Source organism: Acinonyx jubatus, chromosome D3 (genome assembly GCF_027475565.1).
Source record: "Acinonyx jubatus isolate Ajub_Pintada_27869175 chromosome D3, VMU_Ajub_asm_v1.0, whole genome shotgun sequence".
Lineage (NCBI taxonomy): Eukaryota > Metazoa > Chordata > Mammalia > Carnivora > Felidae > Acinonyx > Acinonyx jubatus.
In genome coordinates, this window is record NC_069392.1 from 7215288 (window position 1) to 7235677 (window position 20390).

The 20390-nt window shown below is 44.1% G+C and overlaps 1 protein-coding gene across 1 annotated transcript; it reads left to right on the top strand.

The window, feature by feature from the left end:
- The first annotated feature begins 4353 nt into the window (after positions 1–4353).
- DIABLO (diablo IAP-binding mitochondrial protein) lies at positions 4354–20343 on the top strand. The gene is made up of 6 exons (XM_027044329.2): positions 4354–4511; positions 5378–5504; positions 9239–9370; positions 10118–10228; positions 10404–10500; positions 19580–20343. The coding sequence occupies exons 1-6, from the start codon at positions 4462–4464 to the stop codon at positions 19774–19776; spliced, it is 714 nt and encodes a 237-aa protein (XP_026900130.1). The 5' UTR covers positions 4354–4461; the 3' UTR covers positions 19777–20343.
- Positions 20344–20390: the final 47 nt, after the last annotated feature.

Genomic DNA, 20390 nt, shown 5'->3' on the forward strand with positions numbered 1-20390 from the left:
GGTGTAGAAGAGGTCATATTTAAGAGATTTCCTTCTCACGCATTCAACTTGGCCTTGACCTTCAGTGTTTGGAAAATGGTCTCAAAAAAGAAAACTATCCCTGGTTTAGAAGGTCCTTTTTCAAATACTTGTTATCCCAGGGAGACTACTTTATACCTTCCAGCCCCAGCTGTTGTCAGCTTCATCTGCCTTAGAGAATGAAATCCACCTTGCCTCTCAATGTTTTTGGCTCATGGGATTCAATTCAAGTCTGGTCAGGTCTCCTTGGCTGGGGTTTTTGTCCTATGAACAGATACTCAGTTGTGTCTCCTGTGTCTGCATTCACTCGTGACTCTGTACTTGGCTTGCTCAGAGCATAGTTAGGTCAGCTCCCAAAATGCATCTAGCAGAAGACTTAAAAACATCAATTGCTTCATTTGTATGCAAATAGAAAGTGGGGGATAATTGTATATTATCCGCCTTTGTGTAAGTTCACTTAATACTTGAAGCAGCCTTTGTCTCCAAGGAGTATGCCCTTACTGAGAAAGGGTAGGTGAATGGTACATTTATTCCTGGAGAGGGCGGATTGTTTACATCATGTCTGGACTTTTGTCTAGTTAGGCAGACAGTTCTGCTACACCAGCAACTCCATAAAAAAGAAGTCTGCATAGATAAGTATACATAAGCACTGTTCTGTGTCTTACTGTACACTTTTGAATTTCAGCCAACAGGGAAGCATTTGTAGTTGAACTGTAGAGCAAGAGAATCCAGGCATGCTGAGAGAGACTGGGGACGGATCTTTTGGTTTCTTGGTGCATATGAAAGTTATGTTTACACTGTACTGTAGTCTCTCCAGTGCGCCATAGCATTGTGTCTAAAAAGATACATAATTCTCAATTTAAAAATATTACTAAAAAATGCTAGCCATCATCTGAGCTTTCAGTGGGTTATGACCACAGATCACCATAACAAATATAATAATGGTGGAAAAGTTTGCGATATCACGAGAATTACCAAAACGCGACACGGAGACACATTTGATCTTAGCCAAAAGGCCGAGAAGCGATGACACGGAGACGTAAAGGAAGCAAATGCTATTGGAAAAATGGCGCTGGCAGACCTGCGCAATGCAAGGCCGCCACAAACCTTCAGCTGTTTAAAAAAAAAGAAAAAAGCCCACCATGTCTCCAAAGCACATCGAAATGAGGTGTGTCTGGGCACCTGGGCGGCTCAGTCGGTTAAGCATCTGACTCTTGATCTTGGCTCGGGTCATGATCTCACAGTCTGTGAGTCTGAGCCGCGCCTGAGGCTCTGTGCTAGCACTGCAGAGACCGCTTGGGGTTCTCGCTCTGTCTCTCTCTCCGACCCTCCCTGCTCGCTCTTGCGCTCTCAAAAAATAAAATTGTTTTGAAGATTGGCATATCGCCACGAGGAAGTATTTGTATTCAGCAGAAATTCAAGAAGAAATACTTTAAAAAAAAATACCAAATGCACTGAGTGTCTAAAGCAGACTGAAAGAGAGGCTGTGGTCAAGATGGCAAGGCATAGAAATGCAGCATCACGTGAACTGAATCACGGAGAGACTGAATTATACTCTACAGCCAGATGTATTATACTCGCATAGTTTGAGGACCTCCTGTAGAAAATAGAGGATGCCTTTCTGTCAACCAGTGATCTAAAACAAAAAGGCAGTATGTCCACTTCCTCGGTTGGTCTTATTTCTAAATGATGCATGTGAATTTCAAGCCACATAATGTTTCTTCGCTTCCATTACTTCGTGGTGACCAGAGTCTGCAGAGGCTAGAATACTTAACTGCTCTGAGACGTCCATTTGAAGGACAGGAGAGTGTAAGGAGACAGAGCTGAGCCTGCTCTCCTAGCCTCTGTTTTTCATCTGTTGCTGTGGTGTGGGGTGAGGGCATAAATCTTAGCCATACTTTCTTTCCTGTCACTAGGCAGGACACAGAAGCCCTTCAGATGACCAATTCTCTGGGGGAGCAATTACTACTCACTGGCTTCCTGGGCAGCTTGATAGTGTTCTGCTCCTGTTTTCAGCCAGGCTGCGGCCGGGGCAGTGATTTGATAATAACAGACCCTGATTAAATTAAGGAGCCATTTGCTTGTGGATGATGATGTTGATAAAAGGGTTGATGTCCACACTCTCATCTATTTTTAAAGGTCAAAAAACAGTCTCTAATCACAAACTACAGCAAAAAGCAAAATAATCCGAAACAGTGTAAAGTTTGTGCTTTCCCTTCGTTGTCCATCTGGGAAAGGGTCTGTTATTTGCTGACATCCTTACTGGCTGTTTTTGCATCACATTTGGAGTTGAAATTAGAAGTAGGCTCGTTGGGAAGGTGACTGTATCTCATCTCTAAACTGCTAAACTCTGTAAATTACAATCAAGCACTTAGGAGCTCTTGGTTCTCTAAGCTCCCGTTTCTCACATACATGCATGCTCGCACTTACATGTTTTTTCAGACAACAGCTTTTGCTTTAGTTGGAAAGTTGTAAGTGAAAGTTGTATATCGGTTCTTCTACTCTGAGACACAGAGTAGGACGGGGTTCCTCTCGATGTAGGTTAGAAAAGGATTTGCACTATATCCCACCCGCGGTGTTTAGAAAAGCAAGACAAGAAGGGACATGAAAAATCCCCTCGTGTACCACTTGCTCAGCCCATCTGATTGGGGAGCTTTGCAGGCATCGTTAGAGCCCTGTGGGCTGTGGCAGTGAAATGGGCGGAGGGCAGGCAGGGTTGCCAGTGCCCCGCCTGGCCTGAGACGGGCCGTGCGCAGCTCCCTGATTGCTCAGGGACCACGGGGAGACTCTGATTGGTCTCTAGACCACACCTAGTTGGTGAGCGCAGCTGCTGCCTGAATATCCCACAGCTCTGCCGAGGCCACTGGAGTACGCACACGCCTACCTTTAGACACCAGACCGGGAGAGGAACCGTGGAGCTGCTGCAGCGGAGGAGTTGTGGAAACTTTGGTGAGTGAGTAAAATGGGGAGAGAAGGAAGCTAGTGGCTGGGCCTGAGGGGAGGTTGCTGGGCAGGACAGCAATGGAGATAAAGAGATTGTTGCCATTGATTCCATCAGCGGTGGAAGATAACAGGACTGGAGCAGATGCACAAGGGGACAATGGGAAGGAGATAAGCCCAGAATCAAATTGATGCCCACTTCTTGGCACTTCTGCAACACTGGCTGGCCAGAGGGGCAAGCGTGCCAGGCTATAACACAAAAGACTCTCAAACTGGATGTTACCAAGCCTTGGGGTCCAGGGAATTGCTGAGGGGCTTCAATGAGGACCTGCTGCCTTCTCCCACCCAAATGGGTCCCTCTCCTTTTCCCCTACCAGGCAGCACGGGCAGCTGGGGCCGCAGCTTGAGTGATGGGAAAAGAAAGCTTTACTTCATTAGGCCATTAGCACTCACAGCATTAAAAATGCAGGAGGTGGATGGGAAGAGAGAGCCAGGGATGAAGACTAATGCAGCAGCGGAGACTGGGAACAGACAGGTTTCTCTCTCCTCACAACCCAGATCCAGATTAGGAGTCATAGAACAAGGAGAACTTTTTTTTGGTTTAAAAGACTTCTATTAGTATAAATGCAAAGAGGGCGTCCAGATGGTTGTTAGGGAGAAAGTCAGCACTTGGGGCTTTCTCAGCCTTAGGGCAGCATGTTTACTCTTTTGAGGGCCAGGAGCTAGCCTAGTCCCCCTGTATCCACATTGTCTATAACACCGCCTGGCTCAGCAGCGCTTGCGGAGTGGCCAATGGAGGGTGGGCTTATGGGGGGGGGGGGGGGGAGGAACCGTCTTCTTTGCGCGTCCAGGGACTCCAGAGTGCCCCCGCCCCGCAGGTCCTCGGGCCTCCCGCTCCCTGCGATGCCGGCCTCGTCCACCATCCACGTGCTGCAGCTGCTGCGGGAGCTGCTGGCCTTCGTGCTCCTCAGCTACACGGTGCTCATCGGAGCGCTGCTGCTGGCCGGCTGGACCACCTACTTCCTGGTGCTGAAGTGACAGCGCCCGCAGCCCCGCCCCCCGCCCCGCCCGCCTCGTGCCAGCCCCCAGCGGCCGGAGCCACCGCGCGCTGCTCCGCCTCCTGCCGGACACCTTCCACCCCCTGACGGAAGAACTCTGCGCCTCGCGCTCGGGCCAGAGCTGCCTCTCGAGGCAGGGCCTCGCCCGGGTAGGTATCCAACTTCCTCTCACGACGTCCGACTCCGCCCCGCCCGCTCAGCGCCCTCAGGCCCGGGGCCCGCCCAGTCCCACGCGGAAGCTGCGGCGGTTGGGCGCTCGTCGCGGCCGTTACTGCCGTTACCCTAAGCCCCGCCCCTTCCCTCCAGACCGTCCAATCCCAACTGTTCTCTCGGGCGGGGGTGCGGTCATGGGGTCAGGCCCACTCAAGAAGAGGCCGCGCCCCGTCCCCCGCTCACGAAGTGGCGTCACTTCCGGCGTGTGCGTCTGGCGTTCGGCCGCCGCAGGATGGCGGCCCTGAGGAGCTGGGTGTCGCGGAGCGTAGCCTCCCTCTTCAGGTACTTCTGTGGTCGGGTGCAAGGGCGGTGCCGCAGGGTGGGAGGCACCGCAGGGGGCGCCATGGCCGGGATGGCAGCGGCCGCCTAGGTGGCACGCTTTTGGCTTCTCGGCAGAGCGGGTCCCGGCGTCCCGCCCCTCTCAGATCCGAGGACCTCCTGACTGTGTCCCGGGCTGGAGGCCAAGCCCGGGGTCTGTTTCTCACTGACGGCTTTCCCGTTATTCCACTGGCCGAGTGCCAAGCCCCACAAGCTCGGGCTGGCTTCCTGGAGTGCCTCGGCCTGCCAGCGAGTTCCCGTTAGCCCCTCGGAACCACTGGAGGGAGATAAGGGGAGAGGCCCTGGCGGGGGGCCGATTGTCAAGGAAGTGTTCCCTGAGGGCAGGAGGGGAGTTGGTCAGTCCCCGCGCGGGCACTGCCGGGTGCGTCCTCTGCACACCGGGGAGCCCTTCGCGGCACCTGTGGACTCCAGGTGTTGCCTAGCGGGGACTCTCGGGGACACCTGGAAACCTCAACCCGAGTTCCGGAGCTGAATGCTGCCTGCAGAAGCGTTTATTTTGGCCTGAGGTTTTTAAAAAGCTTTGAGACCGCCTTTTAAACTTCCATACTCGCTACGGGTTAAAGTCCGAAACCACCGGGCTCGCCTCCCCTCGCGGCAGCGGTTCACGGGAGTTGGGTACCGGTTGCCCTTCTCGATCGAGTCCTGGGCTGTCCAGTCCGACGCGCTTCCTCATGAGCCCTGTCATCTGGCGGGCCGACCCAGCGCCTCATTTAGGCTCCTGCTCGGCCCGGTGTGAGTTTTCAACCCCTGCAAACGAATTGAAGAGACTTACAGATTGGTAGTTACGCCTTATTAAATTTGACTTCTAGGTACAGACGGTGTGTTCCTGTCGTGGCTAACTTTAAGAAGCGCTGCTTCTCAGAACTGATAAGACCCTGGCACAAAACTGTGGCAGTTGGATTTGGTGTGACCCTGTGTGCAGTTCCCATCGCACAGGTAAAAATACTGTAGTGTCACTGTTTCTTAGTGTACTGTGCCCTCTTGAAGTCTCGGGGGTGGGGCGCACTGAACCATCAGACAAGCTCTTAGTTTCACCCAGTGCTCCTACCCCCATGCGACAGCTTACTTTCTACCATACCAGCGTTATTTCTTCATAACTGAACAAATATATTAATACTCCCGTTTTAATGGTCCCATTTGGTAGGAACAGTATGTCAAATTGTATAAAGAGGGGAGAGGAATAAGACGAGGGTATTACAGTCTATCAACAGAGTAGTCTTTCCACAAAAATTTATTGAGCAGCTTTAATGTGCCATTGCTAGAAATGTAAGAACAAAACAAAGTTCCTGCGTTCATAAAATTTACATTCTAGGGAAAAGGGGAGAAAATAAATATAAATGCCAGGTGATCAGTGCTGTGCAGGAAACAAATAGAATAAGAGAACAGGGTGTGTTTGGAGGGAGTTGTTTTGTTTTTAGGTAGGAAAGGGTAGCCCAGGAGGGCTATTCTCATAAGGTGATGTCTAAATAGGGATCAGAATGAGAAAATGAGCCATGGTAATGTCTTGGAGAAGAGTTTGCCAGGCAGAAGGAATTCTTGAGTACAAAGGGGTAGAAGCAGGTGTATGTCTGATATGTTTGATGAATAGCAAACAGGTTAATGTGGCTGGAGTGGAATGAGAAAGAGAGCATAATAGATGGGGCCAGAAAATTAGCTGAGGATCAAACTCAGCTTTTTGTCCTTTTTGGCATTGTAAGGCTTTAAATTGTATTCCGAAAAGGAAGGCAGAGAGGATTTTAACACAAGGCTGTTACGATCTCAGGTAAGTTTTTAAAGGCTGCTGTGTGGAACTAGGAAGACCAATGGGAGACTGTTGTTCTAGTCCAGGATTGGAGCAGGCTGGCAACAGTTTAGGTGGGGAGAAGTTGGACCAAATGCGGTCAGCATGAGTTGCCGATGGATTGAATGTGGAGTATATGCCAAGGTTTTTTAAAAAGCCTAAGCAGGGGCACCTGGGTGGCTCAGTCGGTTAAGCATGACTTCTGCTCAGGTCATGATCTCACAGTTCCTGAGTTCGAGCCCCCCATCGGGCTCTCTGCAGTTTGTGCAGAGACATCTTTGGATCATCTGCCCTCCCCCTGCCCCCTCCTGTGCTCACGTTCTCTTTCTCTCTCTCAAAAATAAACAGTAAAAAATGAAAAGGCCTAAGCCACTGAAAGAATAGAGTTGCCATTTATTGGAGTGGAGGGGAGTGGGTTTTGGGAGGATGAAATCGAGAGTTTTGGAAGCGACAGTCTAAGATGTCTGGTAGACATCTAGGCGCTATCAAGCAGACAGGTGATATGAAAGTGGCACCTTATTAAAACGATCACTGGTTGTGTGCTTTTGGGGAAAGAGCAAACCCCATTTTGGCAAAATATTTCTGATACTGACGTGTGTGTTTATCACAACAAGAAGATTGATTTCACTTCCCACAAGTCCTTTCAGCATCTTCTGAGGCTTACTCCTGAGACCGCACCTTTTTGTTCCTCACGCCAAACCTCATCTCTGCTTGTGAAGCATTGTTAATCCTAAAACCCTGACTTGAACACTGGCCCTTTTCTGCCATAATTAAGACAGCCTTTCTTCCTTCCTTCAAAAGAATATTTTGGGACTGTCCTTTCTCAGTTCATACACCTTTCTTAAGCCCCAGTTACCTCAGTCCCAGGCCACATGGCAGGAGCCTCTGGTCCTTATCCTATAGGAATGGTAGTTCCTTTTCTGTTCTTCAGAACCTGCAGTGGCTCTCCATTGTGTGCCCCTGCACTCGAGTGTCCTCGCTGGTCTCCCCTTCCTTGTGCCATCTGTTGTAACCAGGCTAGATCCCTAACCATCCCCCGCATGCAACAGATGTATTCTTTTCTCATGATCTCTTCTTCCCTGGGCTGCTTGACAGTTCTCATCCTAGCTGTCTCAGGCCCAAGTACCACCTCACTTTAAAGCCTTTCAGAGTTTCTGGCCAACAGTGATCTCCCTCATCCCTTGTGTTGTACATTTTGATATTTGGTGATAATCTATCTGGCACTCTCCTGAGTCAGCAGAGCATAGTGGAAAGGGTACAGACTTGGGTGCAGATGTGGTTTGAAGTCTAGATATGTGGCTTTCGGGGAAAGTTTATAAAACTATTCTGAGTTTTCATTTCCTCATCTGTAAAAAAGAAGTGGTAATACGTGGACCGTTGTAAGGAACAAATGAAATGCATTGTCAAGTGAACCGTGAAGACGTCAGTTAGAATATATAAAAGTTAGCTTCCAGTGAACAGTATATATTCTTCCCAGTTTTTCTAGCCCCTGAATGGAAGGTACATAAGGAATACTTATTTGATTGAATGAAAGATAAATATGGTAAATGAAATTCTGGATTTGTTCATGTGTCAGAGATCATTCTCGATGGCTGCTTTCAATGGGCAGCGGATCTCTGGGCTTACACTCTAGCAAAAACAAGACAACATAGGATTGAAGGAATTGGTTTCTTTGTTCTGATACGATCAGTGCTCTGTTGAGGAAGGAAAAGGCAGAGTCCGGGATGACCCGAAAGTAAAGCATTCCTATGAAGCCTTTGGTAATTCAGCGTAAAACAAAGAGCATCTTTCCATAAGTTCACATTATGCCACTTGGCTTTTCAGGAAAGACATTAGTACAGTAACAGCTTTTTTTTCTTCGTAAACTTGAAAATCTTCTCCAGACATATTTTGGTTATTGAGATCAGGTACTAATGTAGGTCTTTTTTTCTTTTTCTTTTTTATTAACGTTTATTTATTTTTGAGAGAGAGCTCAAGCGGAGGAGGGGCAGAGAGAAAGAGGGACAGAGGATCCAAAGTAGGCTCTGTGCTGACGGCAGCGAGTCCAGTGTGGGGCTCGAACCCACAAACTGCGAGAGATCATGACCTGAGCCGACGTCAGACGCTCAACCAAGCCACCCAGGTGCCTCTGTAAATCTTTCTTAAAAGAAAAGTGGCTTAACACAAACTTTGCGAAAGCAGGGGAGACCTGTATTTAGTTAAGGTGGCTACATTACCTTAACTCTTGAGAAGTTATATTGGCTTTTTTTTAAATAATAACTGAGGTCAGAGTGAAGAGTCCCCAAACCCCACCCAAGACTCTACTGTTCATTCTGCCCAGAATTGCTCTCCCCCATCCACCCATTGACTTAGACTCTGCTTAATTGTCATCAGGTCTGTGAAGCCTTTTCTAAGCTCTTTTCATTCAACATAGAAGAGATTGTTTTCATGTGTGTGCCCCCACTGTAGCCTGTATGGACTTTTGCCACAACTCCGTGGTACTTAACTGCGTTAATTTCTCAAGTTCTCTGTTAGCCCCAGCTCCTCCCCTTCCCCATCTGAAATCTTTGAGGACAGAGAATATATCCTATATATCTTCATATCCCAGGTATCTAACACTGTGTTCATGAATGAATCACAACTTTCTGAAATTTGTTGGTTATAATTACTAGACCTATTTCATGTAAAGAAGTGCTTGGCTTTTTGGAGCAGAGCATAAAGAATAAAAGTGGACAGAAAGCATACTCTGGAGTTACTTCCGTATATTGTCTTTATTAGCCCAAATAGAGCCTAATGAGAAAACAAAGAAGCAGCTGCAGTGTGACAAGTGTTTTTCACTTGGCTATCTATGATGAAATTCTCGGTTGGAGCTTTAGGTTAGAAGTTGAGTGAAAATGTTTGTGTCTTTCAGAAATTGGAGCCTCATTCTCTTAGCAATGATGCATTAATGAGGAGAGCTGTGTCTTTGGTAACAGATAGCACCTCCACCTTTCTCTCTCAGACCACGTATGCTTTGATTGAAGCAATCACTGACTATACTAAGGTAAGTGTCCTCTTAAGTTTTGATTGTCTAAACCAGGGGTTAGCAAATTATTGCTCATAGCCCAAGTCTAGCCTGATGCCTGTTTTCGTAGTTCTACTGAAACGTAGCCAGACTCATTTGTTTTTATGTTGTCTGTGACTGTTTTTGTGAATTGAATAGTTTCAACAGAGACTATAGGGCCCACAAAGCCTAAAATATTCACTCTCTGGTCCTTTACAAAAGTTGGCTGAGGCCTCGACCTAAGTCAGTGGGGTTTAGACTTTTTCCAGGAACTCCTTTTTTTTTAAAAAAAAAAGTCTTTAAATACAGCATCGCAGTATAAGACCAGAGAACAAAGCTGATTGGGTTCAGTTAGGGGTAAAGGGGTGCAGAGTCTAACACTTGCAGCACCAGGGGCTTCTCTGTGGGAATAGTTTCAAAACCACTAATCTGAGCTAACAGGTATCATTTATAGGTTTATTATACCTTTATTTTTCGGCAGCTTTCCCCCTCAGCCTTCTGGGCTTTTCTTCTACGTTGTATTTTCTGTGTGAACTGCTAACAATCTTTTAAAAACACAAAAGTGGACTAGTGGGTACACTCGTGTCCTAGAATAATGCCTTTGCCTCATACAGTAGTGCGATTTCAGTGAGGTGGAAGGACTGAAGAGCTGGTTGGCTGTAACAGGACTTGATTTCCTTGAGGTGTAATTCTCACTAATCCTAGTATGTCTCACCTATTTTACTCACGCTTATTCTATATTTGTAGGCCGTTTACACCTTAATTTCTTTGTACCGACAATATACAAGTTTACTTGGGAAAATGAATTCACAGGAGGAAGATGAAGTGTGGCAGGTGATCATAGGAGCCAGAGTTGAGGTAAGAAAAAGTTATTAGACATTTCTGTGTTAGTGCCCCTACCTCATTCTGGTATCTAAATTAGTAAATTAAGGTGTCTGACCAGTAACTGTTCTCTGAATCTACTACTCTAAGTCCATTTTAATGTGCTTATGAACCTCTCGTTGTTGTCTGAAGTGCTGTGTTTAACTTACAGATGACTTCAAAGCAACAAGAGTACTTGAAGTTGGAAACCACTTGGATGACTGCCCTTGGTCTTTCAGAGATGGCGGCAGAAGCCGCATACCAGACTGGTAGGTTCCAGTTTTCACGACCAGAGTGCCAGTTGAGTTTTCATCTAGCTGTAAAATGAGGGATTTAGATTAGACAGTCTAAGGCCTGTGGCTCTGACTGAAAAAATGTCTCCATCTCCAATCGCCAGGTAGTCTGTGTCTGGAAAATGGTGCAACTGCTGCCAATTAGAAAATGATTGTGTCCAAATGGTTTTTAGGCTTTTTTTTTAAATGTTTGTTTATTTTGAGAGCACAGGGGAGGGACAGAGGGAGAAAGAATCCCAAGCAGGCTCTGCACTGTCAGTGCAGAGCCGGATGCGTGGCTCAAACCTTGAGATCATGACCTGAGCCCAAACCAAAAGTCAGGATGCTTAACTGACTGAGCCACCCAGGTACCCCAGATTTTTAAGCATTTGTGTTTTTTGTGGGTTTTTTTTAAGTTTATTTGAGAGAGAACATGAGAGAGATAGAGGCAGGGAATCCCAAGTAGGCTTCATGCTGTCTGTGCAGACCAGATGCGGGGCTTGATCCCGTAAACCGCGAGATCACGACCTGAGTGCAGATCAAGAGTTGGACGCTTAAGCAGCTGAGCCACCCAGGCACCCCAAGCGTTTTATTCTTTTCGTAACACCGATATTTATGAATAACTAGTCATAGAGGGACACAGTTGGAGGAGACTTGAGATCATCAATCTGTGTGAACCTTACTGAAACCTGGAATCCTAGTCAGTGGCGGATCCCAGACAAATAATAGCTACTATTTATTGAGTATATGTTGTAAGTATTTTATAGGCACTTTCAATTTAAGGAACTTGAGGATGATCTTTCCCACTTTACAAATGAAGAAAATGGGGAGAGAGGGTTAAGAAACCCGTGGAGATGATGTGGTATGGTAAGTAAGCAGCCAGACTGGGATTCAGCCCAATTCTAATGCCTCCACTTTTGTATCCCAGTCATTCACCAGGATGTTTTTTGAACCTCACTATCCATCCAGTGGGCTTGAGCTGAATGTTTTTGAATTTAAAATATTTTAAATAAAACTAGTTTAATCTTACCTGAATTCGTTTCAAACCAGAAGCCTAGGGTCAGCTCTTTTGTTTTCTGACTTCGGGATAACAAACGAGGGGCTCTGGTGCCACATCTTAAAAAAAAGCATATAATATATGTTTGGTTTTTTTTATGTTGATTTGAGAGAGTGCATGAGCAGAGGAAGGGCAGAAAGAGAGAATCCCAAGCAGGCCCCTCACTGTCAGCACAGAGCCCGATGCGGGGCTCAGTCATGAGATCAAGACCTGTGCCGAAATCAAGAGTCACCTGGTTAACTGACTGAACCACCCAGGTGCCCCACAACATATGTATGTATTTTTTTAAGTAAAACAAAAAAGAATTGTTAGTGAACTAAAAGCAGAATTGGAATGAAGAGGGAAACAGCAAATATATGAAAGCACCACAGCGGTGCCACAGCAGAGGTGGGAGATGTGCAGTGAACAGGGAGATTTGCTGAGGTGTTACAGCATGAACATTCCCAGGCAGCCTTCATCATCCAGGCAGGCTTAGATTGAGCTGGAGGAAAGGGAAAGTGTAAGCATTATCTGGAAAAAGGCCTTTTCATAAAACTGATTAAAAAGGCTCACAATTTAAAATCATGGCAAAAAGCTCAATATGAAATATACAAAGAATCCTAAAAAAAAACTATAAGAATCAGTCTTATCAGCAATCCTAGATGCAAGATGACAAATCAATAACCTAGAATTTTATATCCAGCCAAATATTATTTCAGATATAAAAAGACTCAAAAGTTTACCAACCACATATGCTTTCTGGAAAAACTGCTTTGTGAATAATGAAATTAGTTTAAAAAGGAGCAACTGAGATAAAAATAGTGGAAAAAATGTAATAAAACTTGTCAAAATTTGAGGTTTTTTTTTTTTTAATGTTTGAGAGTGAGAGAACACAAGCAGAGGAGGGGCAAAGAGAGAGGGAGACACTAAATCCAAAGCAGGCTCCAGGCTCTCAGCTGTCAGTGCAGAGCCTGACACGGGGTTGAACTTATGAACTGTGAGAATGTAACCTGAGCTGAAGTTGGACGCTTAGCCAACTGAGCCACGCAGGTGCCCCCTGAGTGTTAAATTTTTAAATCAGTTCAGGGAAGAAGTGAAAGCATGCTAAGAAGAGATAGACATTGGCTTAACATTAGACCTTGTTAAACAAATGAAAACTTGATAAAGATTTAAAAGCAAGAAAATGCGAAGTAAATGAACAAGTACCAACATCAGTAATTGTAATAGCTAAGAATATGTTCAAAAAAATAATCACAGCAAAAATGATTTACAGAGATACCTAAAACAAAATGTATAGAAATGTTGAAAGTTATAAAAAGCTAAACTGAGCCATTATTAAGAAAAAGAAAGCTATCCCAAAAAGCTCTAGCAGAGCGATGTCAGAATCCAAAAAAGGATTCAAGACTAAAGGCATTAAAACAATCCAGAAGATATCAGTCATTAAGCAATTGCCTGATAAGGAATTCAAAGTGATTGTCATAAACGTACTCGCTGGACTTGAGAAAAAGGGGATGAACTCAGAATTTCAACAAAGAGAAAATCTAAAAAGAACCAGAGATAAAGAATTCAGCAATGGAAATAAAAACTACACTAGAGGGAATCAACAGAAGATGAGAGGAGGGAGAGGAATAGATCAATGATCTGGAGGACAGGGTGATGGAAAACAAGCTGAACAGCAAAACGTAAAAATAGGTTAAGGGTACTCGGTGACTTTATCAAGCATAATGACATCCACATGATAGGGATCAAGACGGCAGAAAACCTTCCTAATCTGGAAAAGGAAACAGACATTCAGGTCCAGGAAGCATAAATAGCCCCTAACAAGATGAACCAAAAAAGATCCACACCAAGATATACAATTAAAATGGCAGAAAGTATGGGGAGCCTGGGTGGCTCAGTCACTTAAGTGTATCTGACTTTGGCTCAGGTCATGATCTTGCGGTTCATGATTTCAAGCCCTGTGGCGGGCTCTGTGCTGACAGCTCAGAGCCTGGAGTCTGCTTCAGATTCTGTGTCTTCCTCTCTCTGCTCCTCCCCCGTGCTTGCTTGCTCACTCTCAAAAATAAAGAAACATCAAAAAAATAATCAGCAAAATAGTTACATGCAAGAGATACCCCATAAGGCTACTAGTTGATTTTTTTCAGCACAAACTTTGCAGGCCAGAAGGAAGTGGCATGTGTTGAAAGTGCTAAAAGGAGAAAATCTATGACCAAGAATACCCAGCAAGGTTATCATTCAAAATATAAGGAGAGTGAGTTTCCCAAACAAGAGTTAAAGGAGTTCATCACCACTAAACCAGCCTATGGGAAATGTTAAAGGAAATTCTTTAAATGGGGGTGGGGGGAGGCCATAACTAGAAGAAAATTATGAAAGGAAAAAATGTCACACGTAAAAGCCAATATATAGTAAAAGTATTAGATTATTCACTTACAAAGCCAGTATAGAGGTTAAACCACATAAGTAGTAAAAATTGATACAAAAATGAGTCAAGGGATACACAAAAAGATGTGAAATGACATCATATACATAAAAAGTGGAGAGAGTAAAAATTTAGTGCTTACAAACTTAAGAAACCAACTTAAGATAGACTCTGATGCATATAACATGTTATATATGAACCAAATGGTGACCACAAATCAAAAACCTATAATAGATACACACAAAAACAACCACTAAAGAAAGCCATCAGGGGCACCTGGGTGGCTCAGTTGAGCGTCCAACTTCAGCTCAGGTGATGATCTTGCAGTTCGTGGGTTCAAGGCTCACCTCAGGCTCATTGCTGTCAGCACTGAGCCCGCTTTGGATCCTCTGTTCTCCACTTCTTCCCCTCAGCCTCTTCCACTCTGTCTCTCAAAAATAAAAATTTTAAAAAAGCCATCAAATTCACAAGGGAAAAGAGCAAGAGAAGAACTATAAAAACAACCAGAAAACAGTTAACAAGATGGCAGTAAGTATACACCTATCAATAATTACTTTAAATGTAAGGGGACTAAGTGCTCCAAAAGACACAGAAGACCCACTTATGCTGCCTACGGGAGATTCGCTTCTGACCTAAACACACATACAGACTGAAAGTGAAGGGATGGAAAAACATATGCCATGCAAATGAAGTGGGGGGGTGGGGGGGAAGCCAGGGTAGCAATACTTCTATCAGAAATCGACCTTGTTAATTTTTTTTAAGTGTGTTTATTTTTGAGACAGAAAGCATGAGTTGGGGAGAGGCAGAGAGAATCCCAAGCAAGCTCCACATGGTCAGCACAGAACCTGATGTGGGGGTCAAACTCATGATCTGAGCTGAAGTCAGACACTTAACTGACCAAGCCAGCCAGGCGCCCCCAGACAAAGAGACTTTAAAACAAAGCCTGTAGCAAGAGACAAAGAAGGATATTACATAAAGGAATCAATCCAGCAAGACATAACAGTTAACGAATATGCACGCAACATAGCACCTAAATACATACGTCAAATATTAACACACAAAAAAGGGAGAAATTGACAGTAATATAATAATGGTAAGGGATTTTAACACCCCACTTACATCAGAGGATAGATGATTCAGGGGCGCCTAGGTGACTCAGTTAAGCATCTCTTGATTTTGGCTCAGATCATGATCTCACAGTTGATGAGACTGAGCCCCATGTCCAGCCCTATGCTGACAGCACGGGGCCTCCTTGAGATTCTCGCTCTCCCCCCCCCCCCAATAAATAAACATTTAAGAAAAAAAAAAAGGATAGATGATCCAGACAGAAAACAGTGGCTTTGAACAACACATTAGACCACACGGACCTAACAGCTAAACACACAAAACATTCCATCACAAAACAGAGTATACAGTCTTTTCAAGTGCACATAGAACATTCTCCAGGAAAGATCACATGTTAGGCCACAAAACTAGTCTCAGTAAGTTTAAGAAGATTGAGATCTTATCAAATATCTTTTCTGACCCCAATGAATTGAGACTAGAAATCAATTTCAAGAAGAAAATCTGGAAAAGTACACAAACACATGGAGGCTAAACAACATGCTACTGAACAAGTGGGTCAACCAAGAAATCATAGAGGAAATAAAATACATGGAGAGAAAAGAAAACACACTGGTCCAAAATCTTTGGGACTCAGCCAAAGCAGTTCTAAGTTTACAGTAATACAGGCCTCACTTAAGAAAAAAAAAAAAAAAAAAAAAAACCTCAAAAAAACCTAACCTTACACCTAAAGGAGCTAGAAAAAGAACAAATAAAACTTAAAGCCTAGTAGAAGGGAACAAAATAATAAAGATTGGAGCAGAAATAGGAAATTTAAAAAAAAAGGAAAGATGAATGAACCCAAGAGCTGGTTCTTTCAAAAGACAGACAAAATTAATACACCTTAGACTCCTAAAAAAAAAAAAAGAAAAAAGGACTCGGGCACCTGGGTGGCTCAGGTCATGGGTTTATGGGTTTGAGATCTCACAGTTTATGGGTTTGAGCCCTGCACCAGGCCCTGTGCTGACAACTCAGAGCCTGGAACCTGCTTCAGATTCTGTGTCTCCCTCTCTCTGCCCCTCCCCCTGCTCGTGCTCTGTCTCCCTTTCTCAAAAGTAAACAAACATTAAAAAAATCAGAAATGGAGAATACCACAGAAATACCACATACCGATACCACAGAAATACAAAGGATTATAAAAGATTATGAAAAATCATATACCAACAAATTGGACAATCTAGAAGAAGTAATAAATTCCTAGAAACCTACATCTTCCAAAAGTGAACCAATAAAAGATAGAAAATTTGAACAGAACAATTACTAGTAATGAAATGGAATCAGTAATAAAAACTCCTGGGGCACCAGGGTGGCTCAGTGGGTTAAGCATCGGACTCTGGATTTCGACTCAGGGCATGATCCCGCAGTTCATGAGATTGAGCCCCACAATACTGGAGAGCCTGCTTGGGATTCTCCCTCTCCCTCAAAATTAATATTAAAAACAAAAAAACTCCCAACAAAAGTCAAGGGCCAGATGGCCTCACCAAATTGAATCATACTAAACTTTTAAGGAAGAGAGAATACCTGTTCTTCTCAAACTATTCCAAAACATAGACGAAAATTTCCAAATTCAGCCCTCCCTGATACCAAAACGAAAGACTCTGCAAAAAGAAAACCAGAAGCCAGCAGTACTTCTGAGGAACATAGATGCAAAAATCCTCAATAACAACATCACAAAAATCATTCATCAAGGTCAAGTGAGCTTTATTCCAGGGACGAGAGGGTTGTTTGATATTTGCAAATCGGTGTGATACTTCACATTAACAAGAAGGATAAAAACCAAATGATCAACTCAATAGATGCAAAGAAAAGCATTTGACGAAATATGACATCCATTGATGATAAAAACTCTCAGCAAAGTGGGCTTAGTGGGAGTATCCCCAAATACAACTTCATCCTCAGTTGCTTAAAAAAAAGATTTAAGAAAATTTACAATTGCACCCAAAAGAATAAAATACCTAGGAATACATTCATCCAAGGAGGCAAAAGATGAATACTCTGAAAACTATAAGGCATTGATGGAACAAACTGAAGACACAAATATTGGAAGGAAATGAACCAAAATGCTAATATAGTCTGGATGTTGGAATAATGGATGATTTTTAAATTATTCTATAATCAGTAAATATTCAACACTAACAAAAATATATCATGAAAATGTAATAAAGCAAAATTGAGATTTACAAGGAAAAGTTACATTTTATACACATCTCAGAGACTCACAGATGAAGACTAAAAAAAGTAAAGCTGTGAAGGGTCGGAACAATGATTTTTAAAAGCTTCATCAAGTATACATAGTAAAAAGGGGCGCCTGGGTGGCGCAGTCGGTTGGGGGTCCGACTTCAGCCAGGTCACGATCTCGCGGTCCGGGAGTTTGAGCCCCGCGTCAGGCTCTGGGCTGATGGCTCAGAGCCTGGAGCCTGTTTCCGATTCTGTGTCTCCCTCTCTCTCTGCCCCTCCCCCGTTCATGCTCTGTCTCTCTCTGTCCCAAAAATAAATAAACGTTGAAAAAAAAAATTTTTTTTTAAAGTATACATAGTAAATACAAAACTTTGCCCCCCTTCCAAATACATTCTTCTCAAACAAATAGAGCACATACAAAAATTGATTTTATGCCAGGAGACAAAGCCTCAGCCAATTCCCTCTTACCCCCTTCTCTGACCAAAAATCAAAATAGAAATGGAAAAACATTTGAATCGGTGATGACAAGCGCAGTATGCAGCAGACATAGAGAGTTGCGGATAAAGTAGCTGCTAAAGAGACCTGGGGCACCTTTAAAGAGGTATGTCATAAATTCAAAGAACAGCCATGAATGACAGGGAATATTCAGTGTACCGAGTACTGAAAATGAAGAAACTAAACTTGTAACCCATTTAGAAATAGGAGACTGTACACCCAGTGTAGAACAAATGAAATAAAAGGTGTAAGAAGATAAAAATAATCAGGCAAAATCAGGGTGCCTAGGTGGCTCAGCTGGTTAAGCATCCAACTCTTAACTCAGGTCATGATCTCACCGTTTATGGGTTCAAGCCCCTCAGACTCCTGGCAGACAGTGTCAGGAACTTGCTTGGGATTTCTGTCTGTCTCTCCCTCTCTTTCTGCCTTCCCCCGCTCATGTGCTCTCGCTTTCAAAATAAAAAGAAAAAGGGCAAAATCTGGTTCTTAAAAAAAAATTTTTTTTGGCAAGTAGGGTTTTTTAGAAGGCAAAAGTAACATTAGAAAGGGCTGTTACAGATATGGAGGGTTTTTAATTATATCAATATTATAGTCTCTATGGAAACCCCACATTGGCCAAAGAAGTAAAGAATCAAAATAGAGCCAATAACCATAAAGGTTGAAACAGTATTCAAAGACTCTGTGTCCCAAAAGTGGACACTAAACCCAGCTGTTTTGTGGGATAGCTTTATCAAATCTTTCAGGAACATATCCTATGTTACAGAAAGTGTATCAGTACACAGAAAATGATGGCAAGCCTCCCAACGATTGTATAAAGCTGGCCTAGGCCTGATCCCAAACTGCACTAGGCCAGTACCGAAACAAAAAAAGAACTATGGTCAGTATCACTTAAGAATATACATAAAAGTAAGATATAGCCATTTACTGCAAAATACAAAATACTTCAACACTGGAAAAAAAAAAAAACTATCAATATAATTTACTACTTGAGATTATCTACAGTAGATTAAAGGAGAAAAGCCAGCGGTGTAGTATCAATATAGGCCCCAAAAGCCTTCAGTAAAATGTAATACCCATTTATGATTTCAATCCCAGTACAGTTATGAATACAGTTTTATTAACACGATAATCAAGGTTAAGTACTCCTACTTAATGAACTATGAGAGGCATTCCCATCAAGGTCAAAATGAGATGCTTGCTATTCTCCACTAACTTTTAACATTGTGCTGAAGGTTCTTATTAATACAGTAAGGTAGAAAAGAACCACCCAGATCATCTATAGATGAATTGATAAGTGTGCATATCTGTATGATGAAATATACTAGTAGCAGGTAAACAGAATGATAGAGCCTGAAAACATGTTTAAAGAAAAAGCAAAACTGCAAAATATGTTCAATACCTTTTGTGCCATTATATAAAGTAGCAAAATATTTCTCTGTGCATCCCATTTGTACAAAAGATGAGAAAGATGCTCATTAAACTTCTAGCAGAGGTTATCCCTGAAGATTAGGTAGGCTGACGAAAGAGATCTTTGACAATTTAATGAGCTATTAATTTGTCAAAAAGAAATGTATTACTTGTGTAAATTCATAAGATGTCTATACTAAGAGCTGTGTAGCTGTAGAGATGGTTGTGGGAATCAACATTTAGTAATTATTAATAACGAGAGCGGATAGCTGGAGAAATATGCAGACCTGAACGTGGAGACAGTTCTCTGTGGTGCAGAGAGGGAGGGCAGGGCGAGTCTCCAAGAGGGGCTCAGACGACAGGGAGCCCCAGGCTTTCCTTTTTGCCACCGTGCCTTCTACCCTTCTGCCATTCAGCCTAATCGTGCCATCTCTTGGCAGGAGCGGATCAGGCCTCTATAACTGCCAGGAATCACATTCAGCTGGTGAAGTCCCAGGTGCAGGAGGTGCGCCAGCTTTCCCAGAAAGCAGAAACCAAGTTGGCAGAAGCACAGACAGAGGAACTCCGTCAGAAAACTCAGGAGGAAGGGGACGAGAGGGCGGAACCGGAGCAGGAAGCCTACCTGCGGGAGGATTGAGTGCCTGAGCTGCCCAGCCTTCGTCTGAGTCTGCCGGCTCCGCCCCTGGGCCACGATCTGCTTGGCTCTCTCTGCACAGAGAGGAGTCAGCAGGTCCTGCCCTGGCCCATCGGGCCAGAGGCCATAGCTGTGAGTGCCTGACCCATTTCCCCACGGACCTGGTTCTTAGCCCTGAGGCACTGCGCGCCCTGTTTAACATTTGACACCCCCCCCCCCCAGCTTTCCACCCACCACAATCTTTTTACCTCCCACCCAGAGCATCTCAGCAGCCTGGCCAGAGAGAGGGTCCTTCTTCCGTCCTGCCCACAAGTTCAGTAGCAGTTTAACCTGTTTGCAGTCGTATTCGCATTTTCAAATCTGATTTAGTCTTTGCTCCCTCCATAGGGATGGGAGTTTTTGGGGGAATGGGGAGCCTGTTAAGATTTTTTTAAGTGTTTCTAATCCTTTCTGTGATCTGGCCCCTCTGCCTGTAAGGACACCTGAGGCCCAGGAGCCAAAAGTCCATTTTTCTTAAGGAACTGAATGCAGAGTGTTTACCTGGTGCTCAACAGGACATATTCCAACACACGCCTCTTGTTTCCTTCTTCCTCTATTGTATCTGAAGGAGAATAGTT